Source organism: Acinonyx jubatus, chromosome B2 (genome assembly GCF_027475565.1).
Source record: "Acinonyx jubatus isolate Ajub_Pintada_27869175 chromosome B2, VMU_Ajub_asm_v1.0, whole genome shotgun sequence".
NCBI lineage: Eukaryota > Metazoa > Chordata > Mammalia > Carnivora > Felidae > Acinonyx > Acinonyx jubatus.
Window position 1 is genome coordinate 19,137,457 of NC_069385.1, and position 18,382 is coordinate 19,155,838.

General features: G+C 34.2%; 1 protein-coding gene across 8 annotated transcripts in view; it reads right to left on the bottom strand.

Moving 5' to 3' along the window:
* The window catches only part of STXBP5 (syntaxin binding protein 5), a 163,808-nt gene that overhangs the window by 67,824 nt on the left and 77,602 nt on the right, over positions 1–18,382 (bottom strand). For all 8 annotated transcript variants that reach the window (XM_053222128.1, XM_053222127.1, XM_053222125.1 and 5 more), the window contains exons 10-16: positions 7,503–7,657; positions 6,257–6,329; positions 3,074–3,221; positions 2,802–2,869; positions 2,440–2,480; positions 1,345–1,565; positions 660–838 (exon numbers count right to left, since the gene is read on the bottom strand). In XM_053222128.1, the coding sequence (XP_053078103.1) occupies positions 660–838; positions 1,345–1,565; positions 2,440–2,480; positions 2,802–2,869; positions 3,074–3,221; positions 6,257–6,329; positions 7,503–7,657 (885 nt within the window). The remainder of the gene's footprint in view (positions 1–659; positions 839–1,344; positions 1,566–2,439; positions 2,481–2,801; positions 2,870–3,073; positions 3,222–6,256; positions 6,330–7,502; positions 7,658–18,382) is intronic.

Genomic DNA, 18,382 nt, shown 5'->3' on the forward strand with positions numbered 1-18,382 from the left:
TACTGTTGTGCTAGACAAGATTCAGAAATACAAGAAAATGATCACAAAAAAACTGAATCTCTAAATATCAAAAAAACAGAATTTTCAGAGTGGTGGAAAGCACTCTAAATACACATTTGAGGGGTGCCTGGGTGGCTCAGTCGGTTAAGCGTCCGACTTCGGCTCAGGTCATGATCTCGCGGTTCTTGAGTTCAAGCCCCACATCAGGCTCTGTGCTGACAGCCCAGAGCCTGGAGCCTACTGCAGATTCTGTGTCTCCCTCACTTTCTGCCCCTCCCCCACTCATACTGTCTCTCTCTCTCAAAAATAAATCAGCATTAAAAAAATTTTTTTTAAATATACATTTGATCCATCTATGAATCCAAACTAGAAAACATCCAAGGATTTGGAGGATTGAGCTGCATACACAGGAAAGATCCATGCTGTCCTACCAGTATTGTTTACAGATCAAATCTTAGCACTTCAAAGACAAAATCACAGAATTCAATCATATTCCTCTTGTTGCCACAGAAAAAGAAATTGGATTAACCACAGCAAAACAAAGAAAGAAATGTTATGTCATTTTTCTCTATCACAGGAAAATATTATTCTAATAATGTTTATAATTTACTTAAACGAAAAAATAGTTTCCAAAACATCTGCATTTTTTTATAACTTACTTTAAACAAGGGACATTATCACGAAGTCCGTCAGATGAACTGCTACTGGTAGAAGGATGAGACTGAGGAGGAATGGGCTGAGGAGTGGCGCCCCCTACAGGTGTCGGCAAAGGTGGTGCCTGTTCACCCTCGGGGGATTCCACATCACTTATCTCATATAACAATCGAACTTCAAGCATCTGTTATAAAAGAAAGACAGTTCACCTACTACTAATAATTATTCACTTTATTACGATTCACACTCATTACACTTCAGTGGACACATGTTGTAAGGGTAAAAATTTAGCCACGATTTCTAAAGGTAAAGATTTAGGAAAGGAAAAAAAAAAATGTTTCTGACTCAGCGTTTCAAAAATGATTGTGTGTGTGTGTGTGTGTGTGTGTGTGTGCAAGAACACACGATGATTTTAGAATTCACAGCATGCCTGTTAGTACCAAATTAGAGTATGCTCATATTCATATTAACTTTCCTTAAATGAAACACATAATATACATAAGGATTTAAATGCTCACTAAAAAGATATAGATTAAAATACAATATTTTCCACAAAAAACAGATGGCAATGTAAACACTTAAGTGTTTTTAAAAATTCTAGAAAAAAACGACTGCAAATAATCTCCTAAATAATTAAAAAAAAATTAAATGTTAGACATCTGACACTGAAAATAATTAAGAGACTATTACCGGAATGACTTCTGTAATCACTTCTTGTTTGCTGAATCTATAAATAATGACATGAGCTGAAACTCCAGCTATGCACAGCATTCTACTTTCCGGACACCAGGAGATGATCTGAATGGCATATGGATCTTCATCTACAATATCTGTGTTTGGCCTGTCATCTTTATTTCTTGACTTTTCAAATACTTTAGATGTCTTTAGTTTATATAATACTTGCAGAGTTACTAGAAAAAAAGATAATATATGTTAAATATTTTAATATAAAAAGAACAAATCTAAAGTAATATTTAATCACTCATCTAAGGAAAATAGCCAATATTTATTCGAACCATATTTTTATTCCCAGGTCTACATTTCTCTATTATTCTTTTAGATAATGCATTCATTGGACCTATTGACCAAAAGAAAGGTGTACCTGTATTCATTAAAAACAAAAACAAAAAAACTCATCATGATGATGAATTTAGATAACCTGAAAAAAAATCAATGACAAAAATATTTTGTGAAAAGAAAAAAGTATAAATATAATGAAAATAAAGAACATTTTTGCTTTCTAAAATGATTTTCTACTTACTTTCACTACAAACGGTGCTAGAACATCTCATATTTCTATATGATGAAACACAAAATATCCTGAGTTAACTGGAGTCTCACTGCTCGCTATGTATATTTTGCAAACATTGATGATTCAAAGAATTCTTTCCTTTTTTGCTATTGTGTAACCAACATGTATATTCCACAAAGAAAATACAAATTACTGTTAGCCGAGCATCAGGCATTATTCTACAAATTTCTGTTGATTTGAAACACATTCTCACTTTTCCTAATTCTGAGTTAAAAAGAGAAGGTTTGAAGAAATTTTGAAGAAAGGATCTGATTACTTCTGCTGAGAATTTTTCTTGACTGACTAGACAGTATCCTTAAAAATATCTTACGTCTATCAAGAATTCTAAACTCATATACTTGATAAATCAGTTATTAAATCGATAGCTTCCAAATTTTATACTAAATGTTGATTATGCAATTATTATAAAACAGGTTATATAAAAGCAATGATTATATAACAAACATATAACAAATAATATTCAAAATACTTACTTGCAGAAGCATCCCAGAACTTAACTGATCCATCAGCATGCCTATGAAAAGGAAATGAGTTAAAACTGTGATGATACAAAGGAAAAAATATTACATTTTTTCTTTCTTTGAAGTATACTGTTATTTGCACATGATCTTAGCCAAAAGGCCGAGAAGCGATGAAGTATACTGTTATTTGAAAAGTTAGCCACCAAACGAGGAAAGGTAAAAAAATTCAGGGTAAGTTGGCAGGTTCCAGACAATACCATTTTTTAATACGCTACAGCATAAAGGAAAGCACTACCTGCCCAATTAATTAACGTCCATGTTGTCTTTGTATTTAGCCATTATTGGTTTAGTGGTGAAAACAGGCTTTTACTTACCCTGTAATAATTATTTCTGGGTAACTTTGAACACCTAAGCCCCAATTACCTCCATTAATGGGCCATTCCTATAAGAAAAGATTATAGTATAAAGCAACTTTCAAGCATCTTCATATATATATTTCTATCATAACAGTAAACAACGTATTTTGCTCCAAAAAAGGATTTTCTATATATTTTCTCTAGAAAAGGTATACGTTATCAAATATTCCAAGGTGATAAATATAAAATACTGAAATGCAACATTAAATACTAAAACTCATGTTCAATACCTTTTTGCTGTAACCTTGACGTTTCTGTCTAGCTCCAACAGAATAAAGTGCAGGAATGAGGTCCACAGGACAATCAGCAAAATATTCGCAACATGTGACAGGGGATTCGTGTATACTCAAAGGGTAGGGATTTTCAAATATAGGATATCTTTAACAATAGGAAAAGAAAAATATTTATGTATTTAATAAAATTAACACAACAATGAAAACTTTTAAAAATTATTTACATCTTTGGAACAAAAACAATATTTAAAATTTGATTAAAGATAACATTCTCTGAAGGCCCATATAACATATTATCTAAATTTATATTTTAAATTTTGGAATACAGTGCTCTTCTCCATATTTTTGGAAATTACATACATTCTGCCACAGAGATTTAATAGATTTAATTTATGCAAATATGTAAGAAATGACATCTTCTATAATGCAAGTTGCTCAGTTAGACTAGTAAAGAGAAAAGCTGCAGCTGGAAATACATACCATGTGGCACACACTGGACTAAGTGCTTTATATAGACATTTATCTTCTTTACTTCTCACACCACACTTACGATGTAGAAATTTTATGGAGGAACGAAAACTTAGAGTAATGTGCCAAAGGCATGCCAGCCGGCAAGGAGAAGCCAAATTTAAACTATGCTCTTAACTGTAAAGTTCTCAATCAACAGATTCCTCATTTTTATGTCAAATAACACAAATTTTCAGTTCTCTTCTCCATCAATGTAATGCCTAGTGCAATATTTAATCTAGAGATGCTCTCTTGTTTTAGTGATAATCTAAATAAAAGTCTACCTTAAAGGTTTCCTAGATAGGAAATTATTTCATTAAATAAAGCAAAAAATGCTTTCAAAAATCTTAATGTAAAATCCTAACTAAATGTACAATGATATTTCTTTTCTGGTTTGAATTCCTTGAGAATGGTTACTTAAAAATATCTGGAAAACCAGCAACTGGCCCTGAAAAGTCTCAGAAGTTTAGAGTGGCTCATCTGCAAAAATTGTATGTATTCATCAGTCTACCACTGACAATAATTTAAAAATTAGAAAAGAATAAATTCAGAAAAGCCCTTTCTAGATTTCAAAATGAAGTGAACTGTCATCACTCCTTCCTCGAACACACATAAAAACACAGAAGAAAAATTCAAACAAAAACATGAATTAAAAAAAATGGCAGGTAACTTTTTTCTCTTTATAAACATACTTTATAATCCTTAGGCACAATGACTCTACTATTACCATACATTTAACTGATACGTTTGCTAAATAAAATGCCTAGTCACAGGTTATTTGGACAATATTTTCTTTAACTTAAATACATATCAGTATAGACCACAGGCAAAAAGTCCCACTATTTGAAAACTTAGCTAATGAAAAAGTCATATTTAAAACAAATTTTTTTAATGTTATTTTTGAGAGAGAGAGAGAGAGAGACAGAGACAGAGCATAAGCGAGGGAGGGGCAGAGAGAAAGAGGGAGACACAGAATCGGAAGCAGGCTCCAGGCTTTGTGCTGACAGCTCAAGCCCACAGACCATGAGATCATGACCTAAGCCAAAGTTGGGAGCCTAACGGACTGAGCCACCCCAGGCGCCCCCAAAAATAAAATCATATTAAGAATAAGTTATTCCAAGACTGCCCTTTAGAAATACTGTTTTCAAATTCCTTTCCACTACAGTCTTGTAATTTTCAAAAAGGAAAAAAAAAAATGATCATTACAGGTAGTACATATTAAGTTGATACGTATCTAGTAGTACCTTAAAATAAGGTAAATAATACTGTTGACTTATACTTCCGGGTTTCCCAATCCAGGTACTATTCACATTTTGGATCAGATAATTCTTTATTATAAGGGACTGTCCTGTTCATTGTGGATGTTTAGCAGCAACCCTGTCCATCACTAGATGCCAATATCATCTAGAAAAGATGTTTACACAGATACAATCAAGTATCTTCTGGGGGGGGGGGGCAAATTGCCCATAATTGAGAAACACTGAGATCCTAAATGGGTAAACACAATTAAATTTTCATGACTATTTCAAGAGATACAAATAAATAATGTAATATTCTTGCATTCAAAGAATTTATCATCTATGTTGGAAAAAGGAGAATATGGCAAATACCACAAAAAGTTGCAAAGGAGCTATGGTGGCAATTTATACACCAGGTATGATATACCTGGTTAAGAGAGAGGAGAAAAAGTTTAAATGTTTATTTAATTTTGAGAGAGAGAGAGAGAGAAAGAGAGAGAGCAAGAGCACAAGCAGGAGAGGGGCAGAAAAAGAGGGAGACACAGAATCCAAAGCAGGCTCCAGGTTCTGAGCTGTCAGCACAGAGCCCACATGGGCTCAAACCCACAAACCACGAGATCATGACCTGAGCCGAAGTCAGACACGCAACCGACTGAGCCACCCAGGGGCCCCTAGAAGAGGAAGTTGAATGAGGAAAAGAGGACTGACTTTGAAAGTTATATGGAGTTTTGATGGCAGTGAAGCAGGTGGAGTTTGCAGCCATTGGGAACTATATAAGAAAAGACATTGAAGTATGATGTTTGTTTAATACACAGTTTTTCTAGGGAATAAGGCACCTGTAGGAAGACAGTGAGAAATCAAGTCAGAAAGGTATCCTAAATTCCTACTGTGTGGAGAAGCAGGCTGAGAAGGTGCTTTCAAATAATAAAACAGTAGAGATCATAGTGGTTTAAAGAGAATAACAGGGCACCGGTTGGCTCAGTCAGTAGAGTATGGGACCCTTGAAAGAGGAGAGTGACAAGCTGGGTGCTGCATGTAAAATTACTCTGACAACGGTATTCATGACAGTGCCACAGAGAGTGCATGTGGGTGGGGACGCCACAGAGCTTATCTGGAGGTAAACTGTGATGGGATGAATTCTGCACTTATTATTTTGTGTGCCCCCAGAGTGTCCAAGTATTAGGTTGAATTATATGAAATTTCAGAAATTCAAGAAATTCTGACTAAAAAAGTAGAAATTCTGTGTGAGCAACATACTAGCGAAATCTGGCAGGTAATTAGAAATGTGTGTCTGAAACTCTAAAAGAGGCCAACATTATGGATATAAATATAGAGATTTCAAAAAAAAAAAAAAGAAAGAAATAGCCAACCCTATGCTAAAAAGAGTCTTTTCTACCATATACTAAAATAATCTCTCACCAAATTTTATTCTTACCCATTTTGTGCAAGGTCTATAAGTACTAAATCCTTTTCCAGAAGAACCACCACAGCATATGGTTCCTGAAAATCTGGAATAGGAAAACAATGCATAAATAACAGTTTTAAATATGGAATAAGACAGCAAATTAGATAATACACATTTGCTTTTTTAAAAATTTTTGTTCCATTCTCTCAAGTATGTAACAATCTGATCTTGCACTTCATGTAATTTAAGACTACTTGGTTTTAAATGAGATAAATCTATATAACTCATACAAAATTACTTCAATTTTGTAAAGACGAATAAAACAAGAAGTTCACAGTAACTTCTATGGTATTGCAAAATCCAAGGCAGGACATGGGCAACAAACCCAAAATTTAAATCTGAATATCCATAAGAACAATTCTTATTCTTGTCTCTCATAGGAACTCAGTAGAGTATCACTACAATATTATAAATCTTTCTTAGATATTTTGTATGCACTTGTTAATTATAAAATGTGTTATAGCTTTACATTTCAATTAGCTTCAAATGAAACAAAAAAGATCCAGATTTAAATTCCTCTTGAAAGGATACACGCTAGCTGTTAACCGTTAATTTTATGTGTCACTAGTCTCTGATTTGGTGCCCACTTGTTTGGTTAAACACCAATTTAGATGTTGCTGGGAAGGTATTTTTTAGATGTGATAAACGTTTAAATCAGCAGACTCCCAGTAAAGGAGATTATCAGGTATAATGTGGGTGGCATTCATCCAATCAGTTGAAGGCCTGAAGACAGAAGACAGGCTTTCTAAAAAGGAAGCAATTCTGCCTCAAGACAGCAACATCAACTCCCAGATTTTGAGCCTGCCATGGTGCTTGATCAATTTGATTTATCACCCTCCATTGTGTGAACCAATTTCTTAAAATAAATTCCTTATTTCTCTCTCCTCTCCTTATGTGCTATCAGTTCTGTTTCTCTGGAGAACCTTGATCAATTAATACACTAGTGTTTTATAGAGTTTTAAAATGTTGCTTAATGTGGGCAGTTCTGTTTATCCTTCGGTAGCACTAACTACTACTATGTCATATTAAACAGATAAAGCTTATTAAACAAAATTAACTTCTGAAATAAAACTTAGAAAGTTATGAAGACAGAATCTCTCCCCCAGAAGAGTGACAGCATACTAGGATAAGGAAACTATTTAGAAAACAAACAGGTCTTTGTTCTGAATAGCAGATACCCACAGAGAATACGTTTTAAAGACGCAAAGCTTATTACCATTTGGGTATGGTGTTTCACATAGCGTAAGAAAATCCACAATTGAATAGTCCATTTCCAGCACAGCAGTACTTTTCCCATGCATAACTGTTAAGCAGGGTCTTCTTCCTACAGTATCATAGGACAAACCTCCTGATAAAATAATAAAAGGTTCCCTGGAAGTAAAATACATAGGTGGGATTATAAATACCATAATGGAGACTACTTTCTTGCTGTGCTATACATTTTTTACTTAGTGACATAATGAAATCTTAAATTCTAACATTTTTATGTGTGATTTAATTGAATAATCACAGGTGGGTTTTTTAATTGCATTAGGTAAGACCCAGGTGAATTCATGAAAATTAACCTACAGTAAGAATGAACATTGACCATATATGACGCTCTCATACGTCCCCTTGATCCCTAAAAATTTTTCCTTTACCTTCTTTATATAATTGTCAAAAAATTCTCTCTGGGCTTCTATTGGTTAAGTGTCTTGAATGCACTGCTTCTATTTTCAATCCTGATAACCAGGCCTTCTCAACAGAAGGTCTAAAAGAGAATGTTAATGACCCATGGCATCCACTGCATGTAATGAATTAACTTCTCATTGATGTATCAGGAATATACTAGCTGTAGGTCACCCTTGAGAAACCGGTCGCTCAAAATCCTTTTCTGTAGGGCTCCCTCCTGGAATTTTGGCTGGTATGCTCTCGAACCACAGTGCCGTGTCCATCACCAGCTGTCAGCCTGCCACTCCTAATCAGCTCCACAACTGTGTCTCCCTATCAGTCATTACTTCACGATTTATCTAGACCCACTTTTAAAACTCCTAAATATGCAAAACACAAAGCATCTTTTTGTGCGTTTTGACCTGTGTGTATTTATCTTTGTCTTGCTTATCCATGTTTTTTGTCCATGTTTTCATTGGATTAGTAATCCTCTTCTAATGGTTTACTAAGAGTTCCTTGCATTCTAAGGCATGAGCTCTTGATCTGCCACATGTCTCACCATTTATAGGTGGGGAAGTTATTTACATTAACAGAGGATTTCAAAAATTTGATACAAGATCTTCTTGAATCTTTTCATGTATGATTTTTAGGTAGTTTCTGAATGTTTCCTCTAAGGTCAGTAGATCTATCTTCCTCCTCTTTACATCTGGTATAAACAGTATATAATAACATGTAGTGCTTAAAAGTGCTAGTTCTTGTATTGAACTTGAAGCTTGTTTGTTGTTATATGGCTGTGAATAATGAGACAATAAGATTAAGCAATATTTTATTACTTAAAACAAAAAAGTGCTAGTTCTGGGACTAAACTACCTGAGTTTAAATTAAATCTCAGCTCTGGCTTTACTTTCTGTGTGATGTTGGACAAGCTGCTTAACCTCTTTGTGCCTAGCTTTTGCATCTATAAGATGGAGTCTGAGTGGTAAGTATCTACCCTCAATCACTGAATTAATATACACAAAGCACTGGGGTCAATGTCTGTAACACAGTACACCTTTGGTAACAGTTATGTATTATTATTACTAGTAACAGTTATCTATTACTATTATCATCAAATCACCATTATCATCCATTGTGAAAGTTTTCCTTCTTTTGATATGTGCAAAGAAACATTAAAATTTCTAAATTATATTTATTTTTATCAAAACAAGAATAAACTCCACTAATAGAGTAGTAGCACAAGTGTGTAATCTATAACTAAATATAAAAAATATAAAATATAACTAAATATATAAAAATATATATTAAATATATACTAAATATACTAATATATAGTAATATAGTATATAGTAATATAGTAATTTAGTAAATATACTAAATATAACTAAATATAACTAAATATAAAAATATTTAAAAAAAACAGTATTAATAACATAAGAACCAGGAAAAAGGGAGATGCTCTGCTACATTACAGAATAAAATTTCCATGGAAACCTGGCTAGGTTTCCATTAATGACCAGGTAAATCACCAGTTTATTAGATAAACTGTTAATATGGCATTAAATAACACCATGGCAACTAGGTAGGTTTATCCTCAAAGGCAACTAAGTGTGTATTCAATGGCCTTGTCAGTTGTCTGTACTTCTTTTCTAAACTTAGGAGAAAAAATATACAACGAAAAAAAATAAGAATAAAAACATATGAACAAAAAAATATGAGTAAGAAATAGTTTCAAAGACATACCAAGGTAATATTCTTTTTCATAATAATAAAAGTTTCCCAAGTCTAACAATAAATGCGCATATATATATATATATATTTAAAGATGTATTTTTCCTTTTTTATTTTATGTGCTGTTTAAAAAAAATCATCTAAGTTTGCAGGTTATATTTTTTTCCATTATAATGAACCAAACTTTGAAGAATAAATATTAATGAGATGAATGTTTTATAAGAAAGTAGTCATAAATACAATGATAAAACAGGTTAAATATTTTAACACAAGATAGTGAAAATTATATAAATACAGAGTCTTGTTGGCATTTGGAATTACATAAAAACTTCTACCAATCTATATTATTTCTAGGTAAAGTAAGAATTATGGAGATGGAGAATACTGTTGTTTTTAAACAAAAGGTTAGCTTTTTTGATGTTATAATAAGGCTTGGAGATAATATAATTTTTATCTCATAACTTTAAGATTTGAATTTGAGTAGAATTTCTTTCAATGATGTTGGGTTCTCTTCAAGACCATTTTTGAAGACATGCACATTTGAAAGGTGTCTGGACACTTTATAATTTTGATTGAAAATTTTAAGAGCCTAGACACTTCTAACTCCTTTATCCTTCTGATTAACCTCCCCCAGGCTGGCCTTGACAAAGGGTTTGGCTCAAGTTGGTTTCCATATGAACCATGCTTTATTTAAGGAGGTATTTCTACCTAAAACTCCATTTGTATAACTAGTTTGCTCATCTCAGTTCTATAACATTCCCCATTTTCTTTGAGCACCTGTATTCCTGTGCTCTCACATCCAGTCTACATGAACAAGCACACTGCAACAATGTTCCAAAGAAAAGAAAACAAAGTGAAATGGTGGGCTGGCTGTGAGGAAGGGGATAGGGCAGTTACTGTAAGAGTGGTCAGAAAAGATCCCTAAGTAATGACAGATGAGCGGGGCCAGAACAGTGAAGAGCCAGCCACTCAAAGAGCCTGGGGTTGGGGGAAAGAATGTATGTACATTCCAGGCAGTAGGAATGACCATTGCAAAGACCCCGGGTCAGGAATGAGGTTGGTATACCTGAGGAACCAAATGGCCAGTGAGGCCACAGCAGAGTAAAGCAATCCATGGTAATAGAGGACATGACTCCAAATCTTGTACAACACATCCTGTTTTCTCTATTAGGATCTCAAGAACTTGTCTCCTCCATTTCATCCCCGTAATTACTTTTGTTCTGACCCTAGTAACCTATAGCTGAAATTATTACAATAGCATTTGCACTTGTTTACTGCCTGAGATATACTTCCCCTAACTTTCTGTTGACTCTAAAAATTTTTAAATTTGAGTAGAATTTCTTTCAATGATGTTGGGTGCTCTTCAAGACCATCATTTTTGAAGACCTCCACAAGAGAAAGGTGTCTGGACATTTTATAATTTTGCATCATTATCTCCTCAGAAAAACCTTCCCTGACCCACTCACCCTGATTGAGCTGGGTGCCTTTCCTGTGTTCCAGCACTTACCACACGGAATTGTCATTATGTTTATTTATCTAAGCTCCTTTAGGACACATAGTGTATAATTTACCTCTGCATTCCCAGGCCCTATCTAGACCAAAAAGTGACTGCCAAATACATATTTAAATACCACAAAATCTATTGCTCAGTTGATCACCAGTCCTAGGACTTAACAACGAGAAATGCTATAGGAGGAGCCCATGGCCAGATACGGTAATAAACGCTGTCTAACGAAGTTTGAAATTTAACTGTTATGCTATTCTGATAATCTTTCTATATAATTAGTACTACCAATTGTATTATTCACTACTAAATATATTTTTACAATTGAAATTTAAGCTCTAACTTATCCCATATGTAATTGTACATTAGTAACCTTATCGATTTCTCCAACTTTTTTCAAATGGAGATATGCCATTCTATTTCAGAGAAAACAATTAACTATATATTTGGTAAGCAGAATTATACCTTAGCTCTTGAAAGCTAACTAATACCTTATCTTTACCACTCTAACCCCAGTGCTTAACTTTCTGTTGAATGAACACGATTAAAAAAAAAAAATTATGTTTACTTATTTGAGAGAGAGAGAGGGAGAGAAAGAGACAGAGTGTGGGCAGGGGAGGGGCAGAGAGAGAGGGAGATACAGAATCCAAAGCAGGCTCCAGGCTCCGAGCTGTCAGCACAGAGCTCAATGAGGGGCCTGAACCCACAAGCCGTGAGATCGTGACCTGAACCAAAGTTGGATGCTCAACTGACTAAGGTACCCAAGTGCCCCATGAACATATGATTTTCATGAGACCCCTACATCAAATTTCTAAGATTCTCAGTTCAAATTTCAAATGTAAATTCTAATTATCTAATTTGAATAGTTTCATAGCAACCTATATAACTTGGATCTCATATTTGGTGTCAAATTGTTGACTTTTCACATAAAAGCTTAAAGTTTAGATTTTGCTGATTATGTGCTAATTATTATAATAGGTTCATCTGCATACATGGTTAGAGTGGAAAACAAACTGTGAAGCACACTCAAAAAGTACTAATGAGTTCTTAGTTCTACTAAGTTTTTTGAGCTATCAAATCAAAATGGAATAATCAAGAACAAGGGTTTGAAAAACTTAAATGTTGAAGGGCTGGGAAATAAAAAGAATATAAAATTTAAAACATAGGGAGTTGAATTAAAAGTACCCTTCTAATCTTTTAATGTTAGTTTCAAACAACGCTTCTTGAACTATCTATGGTCAAGAACTAATTAAAAAAGTTTTCGAGTCATTGAAAATCTGTGCTTTTGTAAGAAAAACAATTAAATGTGTGCACAGATGTTGTAGTAATGTCAAATGATATTCAAATTTCCATACTCTTACTTTTGATTTCTGTACGTATTTTGTCTCAGAGAGTTAGCACACTGGAACCATTCATGCATCATACTCTGAGTAGCACTAGTCTAGAAGACAAAAAGTTGAGCCATCTAAGGATACCATTTAACCTACCCTATCATCATCAGGGGGAAATGTGAAGATGTCATTGAAGATCTCACTTCAAGGCCCCATACATACCCCCTGACACTCTAAAGTTAAATCAGAAACCACAGAACTCTTTAGTGGGGCATGTCTGAGTAGAGAGGCAGATCTCCAAAACAACTCTTTAATAAGAGAACTACTGCTTAGTTATAACAAGTTTTCACCAGGGACCTTTTAGAGTAAACAGGAAGATAATATGGTAGCCTAACAATAACTCATTATGATACTGAAGGGTATACAGAGATGCATAATGGGTCATAACCCAAGTTTTGGAAGAAGACATCTATGTTCAAATCCTAACTCTATTACTTTGTATCTATAAGGACTGAACAACTTACTTCAATTTTGATTATCTGAGCCTCAGTTTTGTCTTCTGTAATAGACACCTCACAGAGCTATTGTAAAGATTAAGTAACACAATATACACGTTGCTTATTACAGTGCCTGGTACAAAATACATTCTCAGAAGGTGACTATTACTTTAGCATCATGATGGTGATATTCCAGTGCCTTTCTAATTCAGATATTACCTTTGCCAATTTTAAGACGACTCTCTGAGAATCAGAGTAGCCATCTCCAGACCATATTTCACTAGTGACTAACCCTAATACTCTCTTTTGCTAACACGGAGAGATAGAAGTTTGGGGAAAAATAAAGGAGCATAATATATTTAGACAAGTTCCTGTTCACTTAATGATCAAGGTAAAACAATGATACAGCTTTAGTAGAGTAGGTTTGCATATCACAGTATTTGAGTAAAGTGTTAAGATTTTAATATAATTTGGTTATTTTTATTGATATAATTTTTATGTAAAGTTGTTATAGTAATCAGACTTAAGACATATCCTTTTAGTTATCAAAAATGTGGAATCTCAAAACATTTCCATAAATTGCCTTACAGTATACAACAGTGATACTCAGAGGGTGGTCTGTGAACCCCTAGGGGTTTTCAGGATCCTTTACTGTGAAGATAAAGCCATTTTCATCATGATATTAAGACATTATTTGCCTTACACTGTGCTGATATTTGCACCGATGGCACAAGGTAATAGTAGGTGGATTAAACTCCTGGCATCTCAGCATGAATCGAAGCAGTGGCGCCAAACCGGACCTATTCATTTTAGTCCCCATTTCCATACATGAAAAGACTTTTTCTCCTGCCACTTCATGTCTTTGTTGAAGCAATAAAATGACTAACTTTAAATCTTGACCCTTAATATGTCTTTTTTAAAAAAATTTTTAAAATGTATTTATTTTTGAGAGAGAGAGAGAGGGAGCGCGTGAGCGAGCACAAGTGGGGGAGGGGCAGAAAGACAGGGAGACACAGAATCCGAAGCAAGCTCCAGACTCCGAGCTGTCAGCGCAGAGCCTGATGCGGGGCTCAAAGCCACAAACTGTGACAGCGTGACCTGAGTCGAAGTCAGACGCTCAACCCACTGAGTCACGCAGGTGCCCCAATATGTCTTTTTAATGTTGTGTTAAGAAAATAAAAAGCATACACAAAGCACTTCTGTATACTGAAATGGACATTTATTTCCAGAAAACCACTTGTACAATTGTTTGAATTGTGAGCTAAACTATTTGCTATTACTTTTGCTGAAAGGATGACTAACAAGTTATAATTTAGGCTGAGGTAACTGAGTCATTTTCTCAAAAATGAATCAATCTGTTACTTTAAGAAAAACAACGGACAATATTTGTTTACAATGATAAAATCTGACCTTTCAAGTGAAAATCAAGAGTTTGGGAACTTCTATCTGCCATCCTGGATTTCACAGTTTCCCAATACTTGAAAACTTTCCTGATGACATCAGTGGTGGTATCAGTGATTTGAAAATATATAATGAAATGTGTCAGCATTACAAGATACAAATGACTCACTCAATCAATGTTTTCCAATTTACCAGCGTCATGATGTTATAAAAGCATGCAAGAGGAAAAGAGGCACTGAAAGTGCTGACACACCAAAGGATTTTCAAGAAAACAGAATAGGAACGCTTTTCTGAAAAGGGATTCAGCTCTCACACTGCTGAATCTACCACTTGGTAAGTTTTGGTATAGTATCAAGGAATATTTATCATTATTTTAAAAGTCAAACTACAAGGGTGCCTGGGTGGCTCAGTCAGTTAAGTCTCAGTCAGACTCTTGCTTCTGGCTCAGGTCATGATCTCACGGTTCATGAGTTTGAGCCCCACGCATCGAGCTCCATGCTAAGAGCGCAGAGCCTGCTTGGATTCCTGGTTTCCTTCTTTCTCTACCTCTCTCCCCTGCCTGCATATTCTCTCTCTCAAAATAAATTATAAACATTTTTAAAAATCTATTTTAAAAAAGTCAAACTACCTATTTGTGCAAAACTGAATTTTCTTCATATGCCTCATTAAGAGGACCTATCACAAAAGACTGTAGAAGCAGATATGAGACTCCAGCTGTAGTCTTTTATACTCAACTTGAAAGAAATTTCCAAAATAAACAATTCCGCTAGGATATATTTTTAGAAAGAAAGTTATTTAAGACCTATCCTAGCCATACAAATTTCAGAAAAATTATGCTTTGGGATTTCAGCGTATTATAGTTTCATAATGCAAGCTAGTTAGGATATAGAGGATTAACTATAAGGTCCCACAGCAACTCATACTAGCCCATTACTTTTTTGTTTTTCCTAGTACCAATACAAATGAAAGAATTTATGTAACAGTTAGGCATTATTTTCAAACAAGAAATCCAAAACCTTCAATGCAATCTTTGTCATGTGATTTTTGTGATTAAATAAACTATATATGAAGTTCATAGTGTTACAAGTATGATTTCTAACCTTATCTATGAAAGAACACTGCAAAGTTTTCAAAATCATTTACTGCAGACAAGGTCTTAAATGGATTTGATCTCTGTCCTCTAGAAAAACATAATCAAAGCATATAAGCTGTCATCGGTATATAAGCAGTCAAGTAAAAGTTCCAGAACAATCAGTGAACCATCACTAAGATAAGACATTTAATCTATGTACACATCAGAAATGGAAACATTTTAGAGATGGAAAAAAAAACAACATACATTAGGATGAATAACGATGGAAAATCTATCCTTAGATTAATTCAAACAAGCCATAAAGCTTTAAGGATTAACAGAGAATCAATTTAGATGATGAAGAAGGGACAGCTCTAAAAGAAAAAACTCTAGAAAGCTCAGAATGAACTTCAGCAGTAAAAAAAGTAGGATCAATAAACTAGAGGCAGTATAAGAAAGAAATATCTGAATAGCCTCAACAAGTAACAATTTTGAAAACAATTAGGTGTGAAATGAAACTGTGCTTTTTTTTTTTTTTTTTTTTTTACAAATAAACACATCACAAACTACAAGGTTAAAAAAAAAAGGTACAAGATCTTAAATTCTACTTTAGGATTTCAGAAATGGAAGAACTGTTACCAAATGAATATCAACCACTAATATACTAACTTTTGTTAAATTTATCAGATAGTTTCTAGATAAAGGGGCATGGATAAGCATATAAATAATTTTGGTCCCTGCCAAAACATAAAAGCTCAGCTGGATGACTGCTTGCAAAAAATTAAGTTATAAAGTTTTTATGAAACATCACTTTGTATGCAGATGAAAACAAATTTAACTTCAGGTCCCTATTATCACAGCAGGTTGCCTTTTCTGTCATAACAGCACTCATTTAGGAGTTCACATTTGTGGTTATAGTATTTAAGATGACTCAAAAGCATAAATGCTTACTTTTAAGGTAGGAAACTAATAACACAAAAGCATCTCACATTAATGAGACTGGTGACACTGTTGTATTTTATACTCAGTTCTTTAAAAGGATACACAGATACTTCCAAGAAGCCATGTGGGAATTTATCAAGATTCATAAAAATCTTTTATCTTCAAAATTTCACCACTGGAAATTTGTTGTAAAGAAATAGTACAACAGTAAAAACTCTGTTGAGTTATCTACAACATCAAAAAAGAGAATCTGTTCACTACTATATTTTTACTTCTAATATGAAGAACCTGATTATAATATCAAAAACTAAATGTTCAGCAAAAGGGACAATAGTCTGAGTGAAGTGCATAGCCTTTACAATGAATTATTTTAAAGCTGATAAAAACCAGTAAGACGTTAGACATGTTAAGCAGAAAAAAAAATATCAGACTGAATATGCCCTAAGAATACAATTAAGGAATGTATCTGAAAAAAGATTGAAGGAAAATGAAAAGAAAAAAAAAATTGTTTTAGAATAGTGGAATTATAGGTTAATATGCTTCTTTTGTGAAGATTTTATTTAATGTTATAATTAAAATAGGTACTTCCAAAAACACTTCAGAGAAGAAGATAGTAATAGTGGTTAAAAATGAAACTAATACAGGTGCCTGGATGGCTCAGTCGGAAATGCATGTTGACTCTTGATCTCGGGGTTGTGAGTTTGAGCACCATTCAAAAAATGAAATTAATATAACAATTGTGACCAATTATACTTTTTTTAAAAAAACTGCACTTTTCCTATGAAATACCATAAAAATATTTTATCAATTTTTCATGTCATTTCTGTTATCTGTCACTACACTTTGTATTAAAGTACTATAAAACGTAGCTTATGCTGAAGAATTTTCTGCTCATAGGCCACTCAAGAGTAACTACACAAATTAAGTTAGAATATTACTATGATTCATCCACTCAGCAAGCATTTACCAAGTGCTTAACCGCACTGCTCCCTGCAGGAGGGGCCGAAGAGTCTCCCATCATTTGATCCTTCCAGCCTCACTCGTCTTTGCCTGGCATACCCCTCTCTACTACTTTGCTTTTGATCCTGGCTTTCTACTTTGCCAATTTCAGTGGTCTATTTCAGGACTCCAAACTTATTTTAATCCTAAGACTTTTGGCTCTGTGGCCAAAAATTTTTTTCATCTCAGTTTTTTCAAGGTAGTTTAGCCAAGCAATTGTTGCTGGCAGATCTGCAGGTATAGCTATAATCTTGGGGACTGTGGTTAATGTGAACAGAGAGTAGGTTTAATTAAAAAGGAAATACAGTGTGGTTAAGAGTACAGACTTCATTAAATCTGGGGTCTTCTGCTTATGATTTGTATGACTTTGGGCAAGTTACTCAACCTCTCTGTAACAGTCTCCTCATCTGTCATACCTGCCTCATAAAGTGGTTGCTAAAATTAAAGAAAATATGTATAAAGCACTTAGAACAATGTCTGGCCACAGTAAGCACAGCATGTGATTATGGATACTCTATATATAGTTAAAAACAATCTACAGTTGAGAAGGAAAAAACATACCAGAGTGAGCCTGTGTTCTGGGGATAACAATCTTTTTGCACGAGGGAGTTTGTTTTGGGGCTTCAGAGAGCTGGGATTCTCTCATTGGATACAGTTCTAGCAGCTGTGGGGGAAACTCAGTGGTAGCAAGTTGTGGGTGTTACTGAAATAGACTTTTAGATATTTTCAGGACCAGAATATCACAAATGTACCCTGAGTTTTTATTACAATCTGTGTTTTTTTCATATTCCCACACAGGCAATCATCCTACAACTTTTAGTGCACATATAAAAAAAAATTCTTTTTTAAGAGAGAGAAAGCACACAAGCACAAGTGGGGAGAGGAAGAGAGAGACAATTCCAAGCAGGCTCCACGCTCAGCATGGAGTTCGACATGGGGGATCTCACAACCCTCTGATCATGACCTAAGCCA